Here is a 21694-nt window from a genome sequence, read left to right on the forward strand (position 1 = left end):
CTAACGTTTGAGAAACAAGTGACTACACCTGAAGTCTTGGAATGCCCTTGCTAAAAGCTATTAGCTTTTACTACATTTTATAATACCAAAGTTAGGTTCCAGATTTTTTCCCAAGCACAGTATCTGCCCACCTAGTCTACAAATGAAAGAATCACACCTTCAACTTTTAACGTATCAAACAACCTAGCATGGTACTAGTCATGTTCCAAAGTTTTCAAAAACTTAACTATAGCTTGAAATACTTGCTCCATTAGATGCAAATTTATTTCTTCCAGGAAAAATAACTATTGCACTAAAGTGGTCTGAATGGACAGACAGGAAAATAGTTTCTAATGTTTGGCCTAAACTTCTCTCATGTATCTGTTGTTTCAGGGTTTCATACTGGAAAAAGGGGGCAAAATGTAGATGAAGCTATGTAGGCTCAATAGTGGTCCCCCAATATGTCCATGCCTGAACCCTTGGAACCAGTGAATACATTACCTTATATGACAATAGGGACTTTGCAGATGTGACTAGATTAAGAACTCGAGATGGAAAAACTACGTTGTTTGTGCAGGTGGAGCCAATAATGTTCTCATAAGGTCCTTATGAGAGGGAACAGAGGGAGACACTCTGAGAAGGTATGATGACAGCAGCAGAGAGAGATTTGAGATGCTACAATTTGGGCTTTGAAGATAAAGGTCAATGAGCTCATAGAATGCAAGGAATGCAGCTCTAGAAGCTGGAAAAGGCAAGAAAACAGATTTTCCCCTACAGCCTCCAGAAAGAAGCAATCCTGCCAATACCTTGACTTTAGACCAGTAAACCTGATTTTGGACTTCTGGCCTCCAGAACCATAAAAGAATTAATTTTTGTTGTATTAAGACACTAAGTTTGTGGGAATTTGTTACAGCAGCCATTGAAAACTAATACAAAGCCTTTGACAAGTTTTTTATTGTGAAATATTGGATCTAGAAAAAAGTACAAAATGTCAACAGTCAGATGTGTACAAGTACAGTATTTCAATAGTCTATACATGTGAACAGCTTAACAGGTTCACTGCAGAATGCATATTTAGACCAATATAATCTAAAAAGGACTGCAATATTCACAGGCTATTAATACATAAATAACTTGAGTCAAAATGACCCTTACTGGTAAATGCTAATTAACAGTGGAAAACAGGCTAAAAGCACAATACACCACACCATAGTATCTCCTTACAGGTCCACATTTAAAGAATATCAGTTTATTATGTCAAAACACTACAGAGATCCAGGACTGGGACTGAATTACTAATTTATACAATTGCAAAAAAATTTAAGTTATAAAATAAGGTCATGGAATAAAGAAGGGTATTTAATTAGGACTAAATACTGTGAAGCCCATGAAAGGGTTTTAGCCTTGGAATTTACAAAGCTAAATTATTAGACTGTTAATGTTAGCTAACACTAAAACTGAATTACCTTCCATTTTAATGTTAGCTAATATTAATATTAAACTATTTTTAATTGTGATGTTAGCTAAGGGGAAGGACGAGGACAACTTTCTTTTGTAGTTTCTCCAACAAGGTGTAAGAACTATCAAAAAGTAAAACCATAATGACCACTGTGGACTGACAAATGGCTATGAAACAAGAATATAAAACATTACAAATTTCAAAGAAAGGTAATAACTATCTTATGAATTTAGCAAATCCTGCAAACGTTAAAATCCATGTTAAGGCATTATCTATCATGGTTGAGAGTACTAAATTTAAGAAAATTATTACATGAAGATCCCATAAAAATAAACTGGTTTAGTTTACAAGATTCTAACTGAATCTTTTTCTATCACTTGAAAATTACCCTATATTATGCTTTCAAAATGGACAAAGAATTATTTGGTATTCACTTTATAATGAACTATGAGAACAGTCTATTGAAACACGTCATGTTAAAAAAAAAATTGTTTCAATCATGTGTTCTTAAGAAAGCCAATCTTTGATATGACATTCACAATCAATGCTTGTATAAAAACAAAACCTTTAAAACTTATAAATTTAGTAACAGTTTTACATGAAGCAAATTTATCTTTGCCCATAAATTATTAAGAGAAGCAACTCACTCTATACAGTGTATCTAGCAATACTTTAAAATCAAACTAAAACTCTGAACTGATAATAACTAGGAGATAAATTCCATTTCAGGCTGAAAACCGCTGGATCAGAATATAGTCAATAACTTGATATAACCTATCCCACCCTACCTTAACCTTTTATAGACAATTTTAAAGACTTTAGGACAATTTACTTATAATGCCTGAATCTTATAGTAGATTCCAATTTATTCAAAGATTATCACAGATTGGATTAAAAAGATTATTTAATTTTTTTCAGATTTGCTTTAAATTTACAAATTACATTGTACATAAATATTAACTTAGATAACCACACACAGGGAAAGCAGATACATGGATCATTGCAGAAACATTAAAATTTTTTAAAAATTGTATAAAATATAAAGCAAAACATGTAACTCACACAATACTAATATGAAGCCACATGACATAAAAAATAAAATTACTCTTTAAGAAGCAACTTAAAATTAAATCTTTGGGGAACTATTTTGACATAATTAAATGAATTCAAAGACCAACAGCTTCCCTTATCACACACAAACAAATCACAAAATTTTCTACAATCTATATGCATTATCAGTTAGTTCTAAATGTAATCTCAAACATTTTACTAGCAACTTTGATTTCCTTTTGAAATAGGCTTCTGTACATATGCATTTATATACAAACATTTATTAAACATGATTTTAAAACAAACTGTATGTACAAAAGATCAGCATTCCTATAAATAAAAACATTAGGTGGCAAAAAGGCACTTGTAAGTAAAAATCTACAGTAGTTTTTACAAAACAGAAACACATTTTACCTTAGATACTGTACAATAAACATTAATTCCTATACCAATAATGAAAATGCTAGGTTACTAATGTTAATGATATAACTTTAAAAAACAAATTTACATATATCTGAAGTTCATTTAATAAAAGCACCGTGATTTTCTCCTAAATTCATGTTGATGCAAAGTAAAAACACAATTCCCAAAAAACCAGTGTTCGCCATTTTTCGAGTTTAAAAGTTTTTGTATTTCTAAATTGAAAACTGTTTGTCTGAAATTAGCATAGTGTAAAACAAAAACAAAACAAAAAAACCCTGCTGCTCTGACTTCTGAAACCATACCTACTCTATTATTGCATGTTGCGTTTCATAAAGAGCACTACTCATGCACTCCTTTACAACTGTTTAATACTATTGCTGGCAAAAAAGTTCCTGGATATCAAATAATTAAAAAGTTACTTCAAACCAGTTGAAGTTTTATTTGAATGTTTTACAACTTAAAAAATGCTGTATATCAATTACAAAAGTGAATAGGAAACACACCAATTCATTTGGTGTGCAAAAATATTTTTCTACTACACAGAATTTAAGGGCTTCACAGAATTTTTTTTCCCCAAATTTACATTGTAAGAAGAAATGCTAAACAAATGACTTTCTCAAGGAGATGTTAGTATGCTTCCACTTTTGTCAAATTTTTTACCCTTTGATAATGCTGCGACCTGTTTGAGTAGTTCTCTGTTTTTGGCCTGTGGGAGACAAAAACATTCAAGATTAAAAATGTTTGAAATATTATTAAGTCATGCTGAAGAATACTACTTATTTAATAGTTTTCATTTATATAAATGTTTCACTAAAGCACTAACATTAAATGAAAGAGTTGATACCTTTATATCCATCTCTTTAAGGATGAACATGCAGAAGGAAAATTCTAGATTGGCTCATCAGCCCCCTTTGTATATGTCATTATTAATATAATTGTGTCCAAAGATGCACAATTGGTTACAAAAAAGGAAACAAAGTGAATCCACTTAAAAGAAGGTCCAAATTTTAATAGGGAAAAGGTGTTTGGCCCTTCATCTTAAAAACATGAAAACTATGAAAATAAGTTGTAATTTACAATTAATAAAATCAAAGAATGAATCAAGATTTGGGAGGAATATTTCCTGGCAAGCTGTATAAGGTCTTTCTTCTATGTTTACTCTCTTGTAGAACAAGCATAAGAGGTCATTTTTGCAAAAACTACTCAGAATTTGTTACTTTGCCAAATGCACCCAATGATATTCAATTTTTTTTAAAGCACCCATCAGAACCACTCATTATCTTGTTGTTCCTTTAATTACCAGTCATCTGACACTGATTTTAGTGTGGTTTGAGCAGTTCCACATCATCATTTCCTATCTCATGAAAGCTTGAATTTTTACAAAGATTCAAAATTTCATTTCATCATCTGACTTGAATTTCATTATTAAATGTCCATCCATCACTAGTTTAGTGAAGAGGAATGTGTAAGTACAGTGAATATTTTCACATTTTGACTGCCTTTGTCACCTTATTCAGTCTCTTAAATGTGGAAACTTAGATAGTAAGGATCCCTATATATACAAATACATTAATGATCAAGCATTTTTGTAGTTTGAGCCAAAATGGGGAAAGTGATGAAAATAGAGCACTGCCCTAAAATTAACACATTTTAAAAAGATATCCTCTGACTTATGTTTCAACACCATTTTCCTTCACAGGTTCCAGGAATTTTTATTATATAGACAGACTTTTTAAATCTCAGTACTTCATATTTTATTCTAATTTTAGCTTTTTACGGGCAGATAACACTCTGCCTTCTCTGTATGCCATCTTAAAGTGGTTTCATGAAATAACCTTTTTCAAACTTTATTCTTCCATTCCCCCACCCTTCTTCTCCAATCACTCTTGCTAATTAACACCCATGACCTCTAAAATGCAAATATTCTCAGTACTATCTTATATGTGCAAATCAAATAATTTTTTATGTTCAGATGCATGATCAATAGAACTTTCCTATTCAGTGGTTATTAATAACTAAGGTGGTAACGAAAAACTTCAATTTCAAATTCAGTATCAATTTCAAATTTTGAGTCTGCAAATTTGACTCAAAAAGATCTCCACTAGATCTGTAAGTTATATTTATCTAAAAATGTTTATACTGATACAAAATAGTTAAAATGTGAATCTCCAAGTTCTTATCTCAATCATCAAGAAATAAAGTGTTTATAATTTTCATATTTTAAGTACAAAATACAATAATTTGAACATTAGGTCTTCAAAGCAATTTTTCCACTTAATGCTTTAGTAGCTAATTTCCAATTTGCTTTTAATATATTTATATCACTAATAAAGATATTTCTTAATAAATTACATAAGAGAAAAGTCTTTATGGTAAATAAATAACAATTGTTAAGTACAAGTCCAAATTATTCTAATTTGAATACTTTAAAAATGAATTTTATGCCATATTTCAATATATGTACATTTAAATTGTTTTATCCTAAAATTACTTCATTTTGCAGCCAGCCCAAAAAAAAAAAAAAAAAAAAAATCAATGAAATTCTTTACAGACTCTTAAGAAAGCTAAGTTTTAAAGTTTAGACATGTTGGTGCAAAGGAAAGAATATCAGGATTAAGAATTACATAGATCCTGCTTTAAATCCTGGCTTACTTACCAGCTACATAACCTGGAGCATATTTTCTCATTTGTAACACAAACTCCACCATCCGAACTCAAAATGAGTTAAAGGAACTTATCAAATATATAAAACACTTAGCCTAACACAGTTCCTGGTACACAGAAGGCACTCAAATGTTAGGTCCCTTTTCCTTTTAACCACTTACCTAATTAAGTGAATAAGAGTTTTTACTTGATATTCTTAGTATTTTCAATATTTGGGGTATTTTGGGGTGACATTTTGAACAATTTTTTCATGTGATGTTCAGTGTTTTGTCGTAGGTTTGGCAGTTAAAAATATTTTACTAGCTATTAGAGCAAGATCCATCTTGTGTCACAGGATTCAATTCCTTATTACATAAAGATAAAAAAAAAATTACCGGTTTCCTCACCTCAGTAAAGAATCCTACTAGTATCACTTGGTTGCTAAAGGAAGTGAGGTAAAAAGATGGCACTCAGCTATGACAGATTGTCTCTAGCCATAACACAAAAAAATCAGGGAAGTGGCCTGATAGGAAGGATGAAATAGAAAACCTGAGGAACCTGAAGTGGTGGGAACTAGTGTAGAACAGGGAAAAGTATAGATAAACTGGAGTGAGAAGACAGAGATTTCTACGTCACCGCTTACTGTGTGATCACAGTTTCCTCTGTAAAATGGGCATATCACATAACCCAGTTTTTGCAACAAGTAAGACAGCATATGTAAAATCATGTCAAAATGTCCTATTTAAATATTAGTTACTTTTACACTACATGAAACTTCAATTACCAAGAGGAGGTAGGCCTAAGATATCTATCAGGCTAAGTCAAAGATGACCCCATGTATTTGCAACTATGATTTTAAAAAAGAAAAACCAAAACACAAACTGCTCTTTTGAACAGTGGGGAGCACTAAGTTAAAACATATCTAAGCACCTATTGCAGTTATTCTGTTATCTCATTCTGGATTTACTTCAGAGCTTTGGTTACATTACATTAAATCAAAGATCACCAGGTGGAAGATTTTGTTCCAGGTAATCATTCAGCATTAATAACTGAGTAAGAAAAACAGGAAAAACATAAAATTAAAAATAACACTTGCTGGTAGATAAAAACATTGACTAATATATAAGAATCTGATATATGATACAGGCAATCTCTCAGAACAGAGGGCTGATGGGCATTTCCATAAATCACCACCTAGTCAACAAATTATCTGAATGCCTACTATGTCTCAGGTTCTACATGAGGTTCCTTTTTCAACAGTCTTTGTAATAGTATGATAGGGATTAAGACCAGACAATCTGTACCTCGAATTTGAGCAAGTTCCTAAATCCTACTAATTTAAGCTACTTGCAAAGAAGTATGAATAATACGAAACCAAAAGAAAGAAATAGCAAATATCCTTTGGTGTTACAATGTGAAAAAAAAAAAAAAATGAAACAGGACAGTATTAACTCCTTCCTTCTGAAGCTGTACTCTCCCAAGTCTGAAGTCTGTGTGCTGCCATCTTCCACTAACATTTAAAACTTCTTTCACCTTAAAAATTTTGTTACTAAAGATTAATTTTACAAATGTGAGACTGTATAAATCAAAGAGAACATGTAATTAATTTAGTGTGGTCTGATTTCTAAATTTATGAAACCTAGATGAGAAGAAGCTTAATATGGTAGCATTCTGTATCCATGTTGGATGTTCACCATCTCTGCATGCCAGACATCAGATTATTACTGTGGTGACTCTTGACTTTACCATTCAGTTGTTCTGTATACTTAAAATGCTACTTTGCAGTACTCTGAGGTTCAGGTGGATCACTACCTGTTAGCATTTAGCAGAACCCTATTTGGCACTTTGCAAACCACTGTACACAGGTTAAGTAAACTCTCTTGCTTTGCATACATTTTTGCCACTTGAGGTCCTTAAGAATTGGTTTTATACACCCATCTCCTTTCCCATTATCTGGAAGGAAATATTAATGTGAGGAATGACTGCTACTGAAGACCTGCTTTTTACCTTAGTTTCATTAATCTGATTTTTAATTTTTTGCTATAAGCCCAATAATTAATTGAACACACTCCAATGATACCCTCCTCCAAAAACTCCATTTGAAGTTTAGGCAAAAGTTTTCAAGATTAAAGTACTGAATCCCCCTTTCAAGTAATTTCAAACAATAACTTCTAATGAGATCAAGATTAAAAATGATTATAAAGTCAAAATCAAAACTGATATGCACCAACTATGCACAAAATAGGGCTACCAATAACAATCTAAGTCAATGAATGCTATTACTCAAGTTTAGCCCTTCTTGCCTATCATTTTACGTAAATGATGGTAGTTACCTGAAGTTGTTCCACAGTTTCTTTGTGGGCTTTTTCCATACTGTTCATTTTTGTTCTCAAATTTGACTCTTGGTACTGAAAGTCTGCCTTTAGTTCAGTTAACTGAGAGATTAAAGAAAAAATATATGTATATATTTGCACACATACACACACACACCATTTTAAATAACTTTCACAATAAACTCACATTTCATTACAAAAGTGGAAGATGTTAACTGCAGTTTCCTGAATTGTACAAGCTATCTAAAATTTGTTTTGTGAAATGATGAAGTCTATCTGCTTTACAATAGTATAATTTTAATGTTAATACCTGACCATCAGTAAAACTTCTCAGTTTTCTTTTTTTCCTAAACATGGCTCGACTGGAAATAGAGTTTGGCAACTGGTATGCCAACGAAAAAAGCTTAACGGCTAATAACTGGGAAAATGCCTCATTTAAAAATGTACTTCAATAATAGTAAAAACAATATAAACATTTAAACTAGCTTATGGGTAAAATAATCTTTCAATGCTTAAAGAAAGAAATTTCACACTGGGTAATATAAAAAGGAATGGTCTTTTCAGCCAAAAGCTACACTGTTTTCATTTTTTATTTTATGTCCAGGATTATGTACACAATACCACCTAACACTTGAGGTAAAAATAGAGAACAAAGCACAAAAATACAACTAACACAGAATGAGAAAGGAAAGAAGGTTACTATAAAATTTGGGCTAAATGAGACAAATACAAGAAAAAAATCAGTGCTTTGAGGAAGAAGGCTACATGATAATTTTTCATAAATGACATACCTAACAGTATAATATCTCATGACTTCAAACTAAATAAGTTATTATGTAATTTCACTATTAGAACCATGCAGAGGCAACTCCAGGTTATTTTTTAATGTTTTTCATTATGCCAGCTTTAAAGGTTTACACATTCTCCTTTGTAATTACCCAGTATCTAATAAACTGAAAGACATACAACAGCAAAAATAGAGAAAATCATGGAGTCTTATAGTCTTATTAAAAAAAAAAACCCTTGCTTTTGTCAAATTCAAAGTATAACTAAGTTCTCTCTCTCTAACTTTCTCTAATCACAAAAGATTTTCTGTTCTGAAATGCCAACTTACACCAGATCAGCTAAGACAATTACTCTATTCACTACACTGTGAGTTGCCTCCTCACTATGAACTTCTGGAAAATAAGAATTATGTCTTATTTATTCATCTTTGCATCCTCATGATCTAGTTCAGTGTCTGGCTCTAGAAATCATTAAATAACTTTGTGAAATCAATTCAGTAAAATAACTTCGTCATCTTAGATTTATAAGAAAAAGTTGCAAATGTATAGTTATTTTAGGTTTACAATTAGGATTTTCCTTACAACAATGCTAATTTCAATCCCCATTAGTCTTTTGATTTTTTTAAAGAGGAACACTAACAAAAGCAGAAAACTTCAATTAACTGCACAATACAAAGATAGTACCTCTTATGCTAGAGAGGAAAGAAAAATCTAGCAGTCAATATTCTATAACTGATTACTACTTGATTTTGAAATCATTGCTATTTTGCAGTAAAGTTGGCATTTTATTCAACTTTTCTCAAGGCTAATGCAGATATACCTGGCCTGTCTCTAAAACTTTGTACACAGGACAAATTTCCATAAAGGCTCATTAATTTAAAAAATGCTGTCAATCAAAAAGAACCATAAGACAAAGACACCCGTAACTATCCTATTTTATATATCACTCCTAATTTTCATATACTAAATTTGCTTAAAGTAAGCTACAAATGTATTAAAATAAATTAAGCCCACTAACCTTCAAGGTGTGGCAAAATGTATCAAAAATTATTGAATGCCAGAAGTAAAAGCCAACTCAGCACAGACTCAGAGATGGATATAAGTCATATATGTATTCATATTAAGGTCTTATTCTTTTAAAAGAAATGATTTTAGTGTTCTCCTACTGCATAATACATTTGATACAGGTCAAACTACATTGTCTGGGACCATAAAACAAGTACAAAAGATGATCAAACAGTAATAGCCCCTATGGGCACTTATACATACCAGGAGCTATAATAAATACTTTGCATTTTCATTAATCATCACAACCATCACTTCAGATAATATTAATGCTCTCATTTAAATGAGAAAACTGAGGTCCAAAGAAGTACACATTCTGCTTTAGGTCACACAGAAAATGTTAGAACTAGGATATGAATCTAAGTATGGCTAAATTACTTCAAAACTGTTTCCTGTTCCATGCCTGTCCACTATTATGCCATCCTGATTTCATAGCACAAGACCTTAAATCCTTCTATAATTCTGTTAATATTCCTCTTTTCACTAAATGAACAACACATTTTAATATTCCTCTTCATTTAACTGATGAAGTCCCAATAAGTACACTTACTTCCTAGACAATGAGCTTTTAGACATCTATTGCTAATTACTGACTACTACAGGAAATTCCCATACCATTACTTTTCAGCAGTATTTTGATCTGGATTGATATAAATATATGAATGTTATATCAAAGACTGTTCAAACTACATTCTTAAATCAAAAAAGTTTATGAAATATTCCACTTATATCTCATTTTTAATTAGGTATTAGACCTATTTTTAAATTACATGCTTACTGAAAATTAAAGTTTGGAAATTACTATCCTAATTAAGCCTCAGTTAATTCTTAGAACTAAAATTCTGAAAGACCATTTTTACCCATCTTCATTAGATGGCTTCGGGGGGCTTTTGTAATTTGTCTTATAAAAATCATGCACAACAAACATTACCAAATTATTAAAGGAAGTCTAATAAAATTTGCGATTATCAAGCAACAGTCAACACATAACTCTTACCAGGCTTCAATGAACCATGTTCTTACCTTTTTATCTTTTTCTAAAATGGTCTGGTCTCTCTGCTGTAAGAGACGCTTAAGTGACATCACTTCTTCTTTCAGTTGACTTATAAGGACAAAATTGTCTGTTCCCCCACTATCTGCTGACTGATTTATAGAGCTACTAAAAAGAAAAAAGTAAAACACAGTTAAATGAAGTAGAAGGAAAATTAGCAGGTGTTCAAATTGCATAAATTAGACAATTCCACAAACATCCTTAAGGCTAATGCAAAAAAATATGTACCTGACAGAAATGGATGCAACTGGCAAATTACCTTACTAATGGCACACATTACATACACCTGCAGAAATATAATTCAGTATTAGCTTTAAGGGGGTCAATACTTCTAGTGTAAAGCAATAGGCAGCCAATTTGTACAGTAACATCAGCAAACTTTTGGCTAATGAACTAAAACAAAGTAACGCTCATAATATTTTTAATCTAAAAACATTTTCTAAGCAGGTCAATTTAAAATATCACAATTAGATTTGTGTTTCACTGAAGAATAAAGATAAAAATAATGTTCTCCATTCAAATTTGTTTCTTCAAAACCCAAATTTATTTCCCAAATAGAACAACATAGTTCAGTGCCACTTTCTTATTGCCAAAATTAAGCTAAAAATTTTAAACTAATTTATGTTTATTCTTCTAGGTGACTCAAGTCAAGGTAGAAAATACATGTTTCTATTTTTTTATCTAGTAATAACTGGCATTCAACCATAACTATTCAACTAAGTTGAATTTTCATAACACTAAAAGAATTCATTTTTACCTATCTCCATTAGATGGCTTAGATTCCAATTTGGGCTTTTTCTTTGGAGTTTCATTCTGAATTGTTGCAGAGGATTTATGGCTGAAACCAAACATTAATAAGAATAGTTAGAGTAAAAAGGACAGAGAAACCAAAGATAAGTTATTCGTCTTCCCCTAAAATATTACTGAAAATACTGATTTTGGTAAGGCTTAAGTAACAAAGTTGAAGGGATATCACATTTATAAATATACGTTTCAAAATACTTCAGAAAATACAGCAACGTATTTACCTCTGTTTCCACAGTCCCTGCTCTTGTTCTGGACTTAGATTGCTGATTCTGAAAAATACACAAATGACATCTAATAATGACATTTATTTATTTAATACATCTAAATTTAACATTCTTTCTCAATGGATACAAATTTTATGTTTATAATACTTTCTTCAGAGAAAGGTATATTTAAGTTTTCAGACTAAGCTAATACATACTGAATAAATCACATTCTGATGAGATAAATTTTAATAAAATGACTACTAACCATCTCAAGTTCTTCAAGAATTCTTTTTAATCAGGATCTCCACAGTTCAATTTAATATCATACAAAGGGTGGGTTACACAAGTAGTTTTCGTGCTTGTGTCTAGGTATCACTGTACTTTGGCTGCCCTTACTATTTCAGACACAAAATTTGTATCTTTAAAGTTAAGGCTTTCCTAATAATCTGAAGTAGAGATGCTTCTTTTGGAGTAACTCAAGTTGCTCAGAATAGTATATCAATTTAAATGGGGAAATATATTGATTTCTTTGATTCTTTCCTAGTTTTCTTAAGAATCCTCTCCAAAGTCCACAGATCTCTCTTTAGTTAGTATTCTGGAGAAGTTACGCTGAAACTATTGAGAAATTTCATAGTAACAAATTATTTTACTTTTACTCATAATTAATACTGTAATACTCCTTTTCTATTTTACCCTAATACTAATAATCACTTTATAATTCATCATGAATTCTTCATTTTTTTCCTCCTAAACTTGCATATCAGTCAATGCTTCACTAACCCTAGCTTATTCACTCAGCATGTAGAGAGCATCTCCTATGAACCAGATGCCATGTATTTATACAATTTAGAAGATGTTAGAATACCTGAGCTGTGACCTTATGCAAATTACTTAACATCCCCAGCCTTGGTTCCCTCATATGTAATACATACCTTATACTGATATGAGCATTAAATGAGTTATATATGTAAAAGCACTTAGTACAGTGCTAGCATATACAAAATAGACATATATATATATACATGTTTACTTGTGTCTAAAATTTATTATTGGTTCAGCTGTAGAAGTTTTTTAAGCAAAAGAAAAAAACAGACCTTAAGACTCAGCTGTAAACAAGTACCAAGTTGGGAAAAAAATGTTAATAGCAATAATTCCATCAAGTGAGTTATTCTTACTTGTGAATGAATGGAGATCCTATTGAGGAATGCAGTTGTCCTTTTTTTTTCCCCCACAAATTTCATTATAAGCCTAACAAGCTATACATGAACTAACAGCACTAACCATATCTCAAAGTTAAGAATAATCACATTAATATGACTGACAGAAACACTTGGAATTCCCATCTTAGCTTTCTGAGGGTTGTCCATTCCTAGATTCAGACCCACCTTAGTGCCACCTGGCAACCACATCCCCTACCCCTGCCGATCACTATCTATCACAATATGAATGCTCCTCATTTTCATTCTGATCTATTGAACTTAAGATAGGACCCTACAAAGTAACTGTTCATCAAATGGTCAACAGCCATCAAATAGAAAATAGTGTTTGTATTTCATAAGTAACCAGAAGTAAAAAAATTGAAGACTTTCATTTTCAATACTGTTCTCTTTCCCTTTATTTTTGAAACTGTCATTCTTTCAAAAAATTAAGTTGCTGTCATATACTTTAGTCTTCACAAACATAATCTGATTGTGTCCTTTTACATCATGCTAAGACAAATTTATCTGTAAAGAATAGGGAAAGGAGACATTTTGGGAGTCTTAGAAGTAGGTCTGACATATGCTATTATGGTATATAGTCATTTTGTCATATTTTTTCTTAAAGCAAGAAGCAACAACAAGGTAGATTTATATTATTTTGCTTCTTGAAATACTCTGATATTAAGATCACAAGGTTTCTTCAAAACAGCCAGAAGACACTGCATTGTAGTCTACCACTGCCACATTTAGAAAACACTACAACATGGTAGAATTAAACATCACTAACCTCAACGTAACCTCATAATCTAATAGGTGATTGGATACAGTTTAGAACAAATCTTACTAATTAGACAGAACTACATTACATTCTAAAAATACTGCATGTGTTCCAAAATGAGGTGGGCATCAGTTTTTTTTAAATTCTGTTTTAAATAACTATCTGAAACTTTAAAGACTCACAGAAAAATTTAGGAACAAACAATAAATTATTCTGAAAATGGGCGTGCCACATATCTGTTTTTTCCATTTTAATTTGTGTTTGTCAGTTTAATTTGTATTTTCATGTTCTTGATTTTTCCATGAAGACTAAAATTGCATTTTAGAAAATCTTTATACCACACACATCAAGGGTTAAGGTACTACTACTACTACATAACTCCCCCCACAGGTCACTTTAAAAATCAAGTACAGCTGACCCTTGAACAACCCAGGTTTGAAATGTATGGGACCACCTATAGGAGAATTTTTTTTTTCCAACCAAATACGGATCAAAAATACAGTATTTGGAGGATGTGAAACCTGCATATATAGAAGGCCAACTTTTCCTATAGGCAGGTTCCACAGGGTCAATTGCAGAACTGCAGTATATGCAAATTTTGGTCTATGAGGGGGTTCTAGAACCAATCCCTCAAGCATACTGAGGGAAAACTACAGTTGTCTCTATTTAAGTAGAGTTCCTAAATATATGTTTGAAAAAAACACAAAGTATCATTAGTTAAAAATATTGCTCATATTTTGGGGACCACAAAGATCAGAAATGCTTCTATCATAGTAACAAATTATAGTATTAAAATATGTTCTCCAAACCCAGTCATTGGTTTGTTTCGATTTGTTTTTACTAAAACAAATTGACAACTAAGATAAATATAATTTTTCAAATAAAACCTTAACAATTATTTAAACAAAAAAAGAATACTGAGGCTTTTGATAAGTTATTTAAGTGTTAATTAACTGACGTACTTGTATTTTGACTTTACATGGTTATAATTTTACAGATTTTCCTAAATACCTTATCTGTATTATGGTAAACAGCTAAACATATTTCACGTATATAACATTCTACACTGAATAAAATGGAGACACAGCCTTAGACACTCAAGATGCTTACTGTGTACAATGGAAACTAGACTAGCACATAGTCAATATTTGCAAGAAGTAAACATCAATAAACGGCATTAAAATGCAAGGAAGAGTTTTAGAAAGTATGATTTCAAAGTACTTACTTGTGATGGCTACTGCTGTGACGATGGTGATGGTGATGATGGTGGTGATGATGTTTTGGATGATGCTGGTCTTTCTCAGTAAGAGATGAAGAAGATGAATTTGAATGTGAAGATCCCAGGCTCTTCCTTTGTTCTTTCGTCTTCTGTAAAACTCTTTTGTACGATAAAGTACAGAGCCAGCATAATAACTTTCCATCAACCTTTTAAGAAAATGTGTTAAATTAAATGTACCCATATAAACTGGCTGTAAACGAAACCAGGTAAGATAAACCACTCAACTTCCACCTATATTCCACGCGTAACATGCGCAAATGCATGTATGCACATATTCACGGATTTTCCGCAAAACAGAAATAAAACTGGACTTTTCTGAAACTTGGGAAAATACTTGTTAGGAGAATTATAAAACTGATGAGGATGACATCAGTTTTGAGGCATTTTTAATTTGAAGAAAAAGAAAATGTTACCTTTTTTCTTATTCCAGGAGAATAAGCATAAACTGACTGATACACTTCCAAGAAATATAGCCTGAATTCTTATATCGCTGTGTCATTACTAATAATTTTTCACTACAGTAAGTACTGTAAATTTACAGAAAAACAGAAGCATCTAAATGACACACAGAGTTGCCTCTCATTATTCTTGCATTTCCTATTCGTATATTTGCCTACCTAGTAAAATGTATCTGTAACCCAAAAATCAAGACTTGTAGCACTTTTGTGGCCACTGCACACATACACAAGAGTGGTGAAAAATCTGTGCCACCCAATAGCACACATTCCCAGCTGAGGTGGAACAAGGTGATGCTCTGCCTCATTTATTTCACCTCAGACAAGTATCCTTTTCACAGTCTATTTAGTGCCATGTTTTTCAAGTTTTTATAGTCCCAAAGAGTACTGCCAAAGTGCTGTATAGTGTTCCTAGGCTCAAGAAGGTTGTAATGTGAAATGGCAAAGACATGGAATCAACCTAAATGCCCATCGTTAGTAGACTGGATAAAGAAAACATGGTACGTATATACCATGGTACGTATATACCATGGAATACTATGCAGCTATAGACAAGAACAAGATCATGTCCCTTCCAGGAATATGGATGGAGCTGGAGGCCATTAACCTTAGCAAACTGACAAAAGAACAGAAAACCAAATCCTGCATGTTCTTACTTATAAGCAGGAACTAAATGATGAAAACATATGGACACACTGAGGGGAACAACACACATTAGGGCCTATCAGATGGTGGAGGGTAGAAGAGGGAAAGGATCAGGAAAAATAACTAATAGGTATTAGGGTTAATACCTGGGTGATGAAATAATCTGTGCAACAAACCTCCATGACACAAGTTTACCTATATAATAAACGTGCACATGTACCACTGAACTTAAAAAAAGGAAAGCTACGAAGGCTGTGATGTGTCTTAAAGAGAAAATATGTGTGTTACATAAGTTATGTTCAGGCACTCTTAGCGCTGTTGGCCATGAGTGCAATTAATCGACTGTGTGTGAGTGTGTGTGTGTGTATATACACACACACACACACACTTTTTTTTTTTTTTTTGAGACAGAGTCTCTGTCGCCCAGGCTGGAGTGCAGTGGCGCAATCTTGGCTCACTGCAAGCTCCGCCTCCCGGGTTCACGCCATTCTCCTGCCTCAGCCTCCTGAGTAGCTGGGACTATGGGCGCCTGCCACCATGCCCAGCTAATTTTTTGTATTTTTAGTAGAAACGGGGTTTCACCGTGTTAGCCAGGATGGTCTCGATCTCCTAACCTCATGATCCACCCACCTCAGCCTCCCAAAGTGCTGGGATTACAAGCATGAGCCACCATGCCTGGCCAATCGACAGTATACATTAAATGAGATATCTTCAAACAGGAACACAAACAAAATAAGGTTATATATATTGATCAACTGACCAACATGTTATTACTGGAAACGTGAACTTAATCCTATATTTCTCTTGGGCAATGCTTCAATACAGTACTCCCCTATCTACAGTTTTAGTTACCCATAGTCAACCTTAGTCTAAAAATATTACATACAATACACTATTCTAAGGGATAAAGACCACATTCATATAACTGTAACTAGGGTATGCTAATATAATTGTTCTATTTTGTTATTATTTTTATTAGTATCTTGTTATACCTAATTTAAAAACTACACTTTATCATAGGCACGTATGTACAGGAGAAAACACAGTAAGGTTCGTTACTATCCCCAGTTTCAAGCATCCACTGGTCTTAGAAGGCATCTCCCACGGATAAGGTGGGTACTACCGTATTCACTGTTTTGTGGGAACTTTAAAGAACTACCACAAATAATGAGAATCAATCGTACCTGTGTCAAAGAAGAGACTTTCCAAAAGTACTGACTAAACCTCTAAAAATAAAACCAAGTTTTTATCTTCTGTTTGTTCACATGTATTCCATCCATAGTATTCCATGATGTTTATGTACCAGACATGCTGGAGGGACATGTCTTATAATGGGATATGTACATTGCTGTGGGGAGACCTGAGGAAGCCCCTCAAAGAGGTAGTCATTCTCCAAATCAACTAAAATTGATAGGCAACAGGAGGCCTGTGTGAACGCTGATCGGCAAAGGAATTATCACATGAACACAAATACTTATTACATTAAGTCACTGCAGGTAGACAAAAACAAACAACAGTTTCAAATATGAGCCTTTACCAAAAGGCACAAGAGTAACTGAATTTTATGTGCCAATGTGCCATCAGGTATTTTTTTCACACCAGTGATGTCAAGTAACCAGCAAAAGGGTAAAGTAAAAGGAGATATTTAAGCAATTAGTTAAATCTCCTGAACCAAATGCGGGATAGCCAACTAGTACAGAATAGCCACCATAGAATATTTTTTAAAGTATAGTACATGAATCTATGTATCATGCAAACAAAGAGAAAACTCACTATTCCTGCACTTTCATCTAACTACTTGCTTTCATGGACCTAAAGAATAGATCCTGTCTCAGTAGTGTATTAATTATAATTTCCAACTTGTTTGGCATTTTATTTAATTTCCAGAAGACGTCATAACATAAATAAAGCATACCTTTCTTCTTCCTTCCTCCTTCCGATCAAAAGCACATTGCTGTTTGCACTGTTCACAGGTCTGAGGTGGTCCATACTTTTTTTCTGAATTTGTGCAACGCTGACACTTGGTACCAATAAATGCTGCAATTATGTTACAGTACTGACAAGGCTTGGGCTGAAAAACATACACATTTTGAGACTTTTAAAAACATTAAATATTTGCGGCACAGCATATACCCAGTATTGTAGACATATTTCTGGAATTAAGAAAACTCAGGTAAAAAATTTGTTTTCTGTCAAGTTTGTTGCCCTGTCACATGCAATAACTTTTATACTATATTTCTATGCATTCAATTAATATTTATTTCTAGTCACGTAACTATTACTCTAAGATCATGAGAAATAGATTTGTGATTTGCATAGTCTGTTAGATAATACAAAAACTACACATAAAAAAGGTTTTAAAGAACGAAAATAAAGGTACACATGTAGAGAAGTCTCATGAATCAAGAATTTGAGGAAATGTCCTTCTGCTAATATCCTAGTTACCTTAATGACCATATCATTTATTTAGAAAATGTTAACTTTTCATCACATATAGGTACAAATCATATAAGGAATATATACTGTGAGTTTTCAACTTTGAAAAAATGGGAACAACCATATTCAACATAAACTATAAAAACATACCTTGATTTTCTTTGATATTCAAAAGATGATTCAGGACAGTTTAGAGCGTTAAAGTTAGCATTTTTGACCAATAATAAATAATATTGGTATAATATACCTATAATGATTGTAGTATACATATAAGACAATTTGTACTAGGATTGGGTCATGACTTCTGTGAATAAATATCTTAATTCTGCTGTTTTATAAAAATAGTTCTGAGGAGGCTGTTCTGAAGTGGGCTAAAGTCTGATCATGCAAACTTTATGGATAAGTTCTCCATAACCAGGAATTTGCTATATTTGAATCTTTAAAGAATAGCTTCACAAATTTCACACTGGATTCAATACATGTAAAACAGGTATATAATTTGACTGTTTTTAAATGTTATCACATTTCCATCAAAATATCTATCGAAAATGTCTTTCATAAAATATGGTATGTTGAAATATCTAAGAGCATAGCAGTAGTTTTTTTTTTTTGAGACACAGTCTCGCTCTGTACCCCAGGCTGGAGTGCAGTGGCAGGATCTCAGCTCACTGCAAACTCCGCCTCCTGAGTTCACGCCATTCTCCTGCCTCAGCCTCTGGAGTAGCTGGGACTACAGGCGCCCACCACCATGCCCGCTCTTTTTTTTTTTTTTTTTTTTGTATTTTTAGTAGACACGGGGTTTCACCGTGTTAGCCAGGATGGTCTCCATCTCCTGACCTTGTGATCCGCCCGCCTCGGCCTCCCAAAGTGCTGGGATTACAGGCGTGAGCCACTGCGCCCAGCCAGCAGTACGTATTTTTTTAAAAGGTCCAGCTTTATGAAAAATATTAACTGGTAACAATGACATGAAAACATAAGACATACTTACCGTCCCAAATTGCTTCACATTTTGAGCACACTTCTTACAAATTGTGTTAGTTTTGCTGAAAAATAAATTGTATATAGATCATGTTTATGTAGCTTTCTAAAGTAATTAGCACAATGTCAAAATAAAATGAGTCAAAGATTTGTAGTACTTAAAACTTTAATAAGGACCACGGATTTTTTTCAAATATACAAGGATATTTTCAGAGTTGTTTTACCCAAATTAACTTATGACAAATGTTTTTATACATTTTTATTGTGTATTTCTTTTTGTAAACAAAACATCTTAATGTTTCCTATATAGCTCCAAAATCTTCACACTTGACACTATTACTGCACAGCATTACAATACCAGTGCCTACCTAACCTTCCACTTGGCTACTGTCCAACATTATAATGCCCACACCTATTTATGAAGAAATTATTTGTTCTTTTCTGAGGCTACTTTCTGTATATACTCTCAGAGTGGAACTGTTAAAAATGTTACGTACGACTCAAATAATTTGTTCCATGTAACAAATTATTAGATTTTCACCTTGGAAGGCAGTTGGTAACACCACAGACCTTTCCTCAGGTCCATTAAGGCTTTACCACTTTTTTTTAGTTTAACATAACTGTTTACATTTGCATTAGCAAGGCTGTACATTTTCCATGTAGTATTATACTTTCCCTCATATAAAGTCTAACTGTAAATTAACCACCACTGGTTTTTTTGGCAACATTCTCTCTCCCACCATGTACAAAAGGTTTACAACTTAAAATTTCTGGGGCTAAACCATTTTTAAAAAATACTTTCATAAAAACATGGGATTACAACCCCCAAGTATTCCATAAAGACAACACTTGTCTTTAACAGTCAAAAACTGTTCAGTATACAAACCTCTCTTGTTGAAATTCTGATCTGCAGTAAGTACATTTTACAATAGGATGTGCAATCCGACATTCCTGTAATAAGACAATACATTAGTCAGTATCTTTCTGAAAGTCCCAAATCTCACTTTTCTGGTAGAAAACTGTTTACCCAACCTAGTGAAATGTCTAAAACATTTATAAAACCTGGCCCCAACGTAAAGAACTGGATGCTTTATCATATAAGTGGCCAATCACAATATAATTCCTTAGGGAAGGCACAGGTGTCTTTGTCTTTAGTAGACGTGGGGGTATATTACAGATAAATTAAGAAAGCTGTCAGGGCCGATTTCAAGGATTGGTTAAATGTGAAACTACTTATTATTTTGCACCGTTGCTCACAGACAGCATCCAGGCTTTAATGGGATGGGAGGAGCTCCAAATCAGAGCATTCTGTTCCCAAACCAGTCGCTTCGCTTTCCTGGACAGGGAAGAAGGATGCCATCAGCTTTGCGGCTTCGGGTTCCTAGCAAGAAAGTGCAAAAACCGTCCCCTGCCTCCTGGTGGAAGAAGAGGACAGACCAGGCAGAAAACCGAGATGAAAACATCTCCACCCCTGGGTCTCTGCGGCATAGACAGGTGGCTGCCTCACTCAACCCCACCCCTGAGACCCCCAGACGCTGACGGGGCCCGGCACCCTCCTGGGCCGCCTGGAAAAGGGCACGATTCTGCCTCCCTTTCAGGGTCCGTTCCCAGCTAATGTTCAAGCCCCCAGAAAAAGGGGTCCCCGAGTGGGGAGGCGAGGGCTCCAGACTCCCAAACCCCTGAGGCGCCGGCGAAGAGAGAGGGGCTGCAGTGCAGCGGCTACCCGGCCCCCTCCGGCTACGGCCGAGGACACCCATCCCGCCCGCCTCCCGGAGCCCACGGACCTTGCAGAGCTGCTGGCCCTGGGAGAGCTCCTCGAAGGGATAACGCTGGGTACACTTGGTGCAGGCGTACAGGGCCGAGGCCGCCATCCTGCTCCTCAGTCTCCTCCTCCGCCGCCGCCCGCTCCGAGGCGGGGCCCTACGGAGAACCCGAGAGCCGCCGCCGCCGCCCGGGCCGCGGGCTCCTCCTCCTCCCCCTCCCCCTGCCTCGCGCCCACCAGGGCCTCGCCGCGAGAGCCCAGGGCCCCGCGGACGACGCCACCGTCTCCCTCCGCCTCCACTTCCGCCCCAGCCCACCCAGTGACGCCGTGCCAGCCGCTCCCGCTTAGGCCCCGATAGCGG

General features: G+C 34.1%; 1 protein-coding gene across 4 annotated transcripts; it reads right to left on the reverse strand.

Moving 5' to 3' along the window:
• Positions 1-915: 915 nt before the first annotated feature.
• On the reverse strand, positions 916-21577 carry FAM76B (family with sequence similarity 76 member B). 4 transcript variants are annotated; one of them, XM_009424027.4, is made up of 10 exons: positions 21356-21571; positions 20458-20522; positions 19582-19636; positions 18073-18228; positions 15004-15203; positions 11817-11864; positions 11546-11626; positions 10761-10893; positions 7888-7989; positions 916-3617 (listed from the first exon to the last, which is right to left on the reverse strand). In XM_009424027.4, the coding sequence occupies exons 1-10, from the start codon at positions 21440-21442 to the stop codon at positions 3528-3530; spliced, it is 1017 nt and encodes a 338-aa protein (XP_009422302.1). In that variant the 5' UTR covers positions 21443-21571; the 3' UTR covers positions 916-3527. The 4 variants fall into 4 exon arrangements, with proteins under 4 accessions (XP_009422302.1, XP_001146051.1, XP_009422303.1 ...); XM_001146051.7 differs by having other exon boundaries at positions 10761-10896; XM_009424028.5 differs by lacking the exon at positions 21356-21571 and adding an exon at positions 20829-20947 and having other exon boundaries at positions 10761-10896.
• Positions 21578-21694: the final 117 nt, after the last annotated feature.

Source organism: Pan troglodytes, chromosome 9 (assembly GCF_028858775.2).
Source record: "Pan troglodytes isolate AG18354 chromosome 9, NHGRI_mPanTro3-v2.0_pri, whole genome shotgun sequence".
Classification (NCBI taxonomy): Eukaryota; Metazoa; Chordata; class Mammalia; order Primates; family Hominidae; genus Pan; species Pan troglodytes.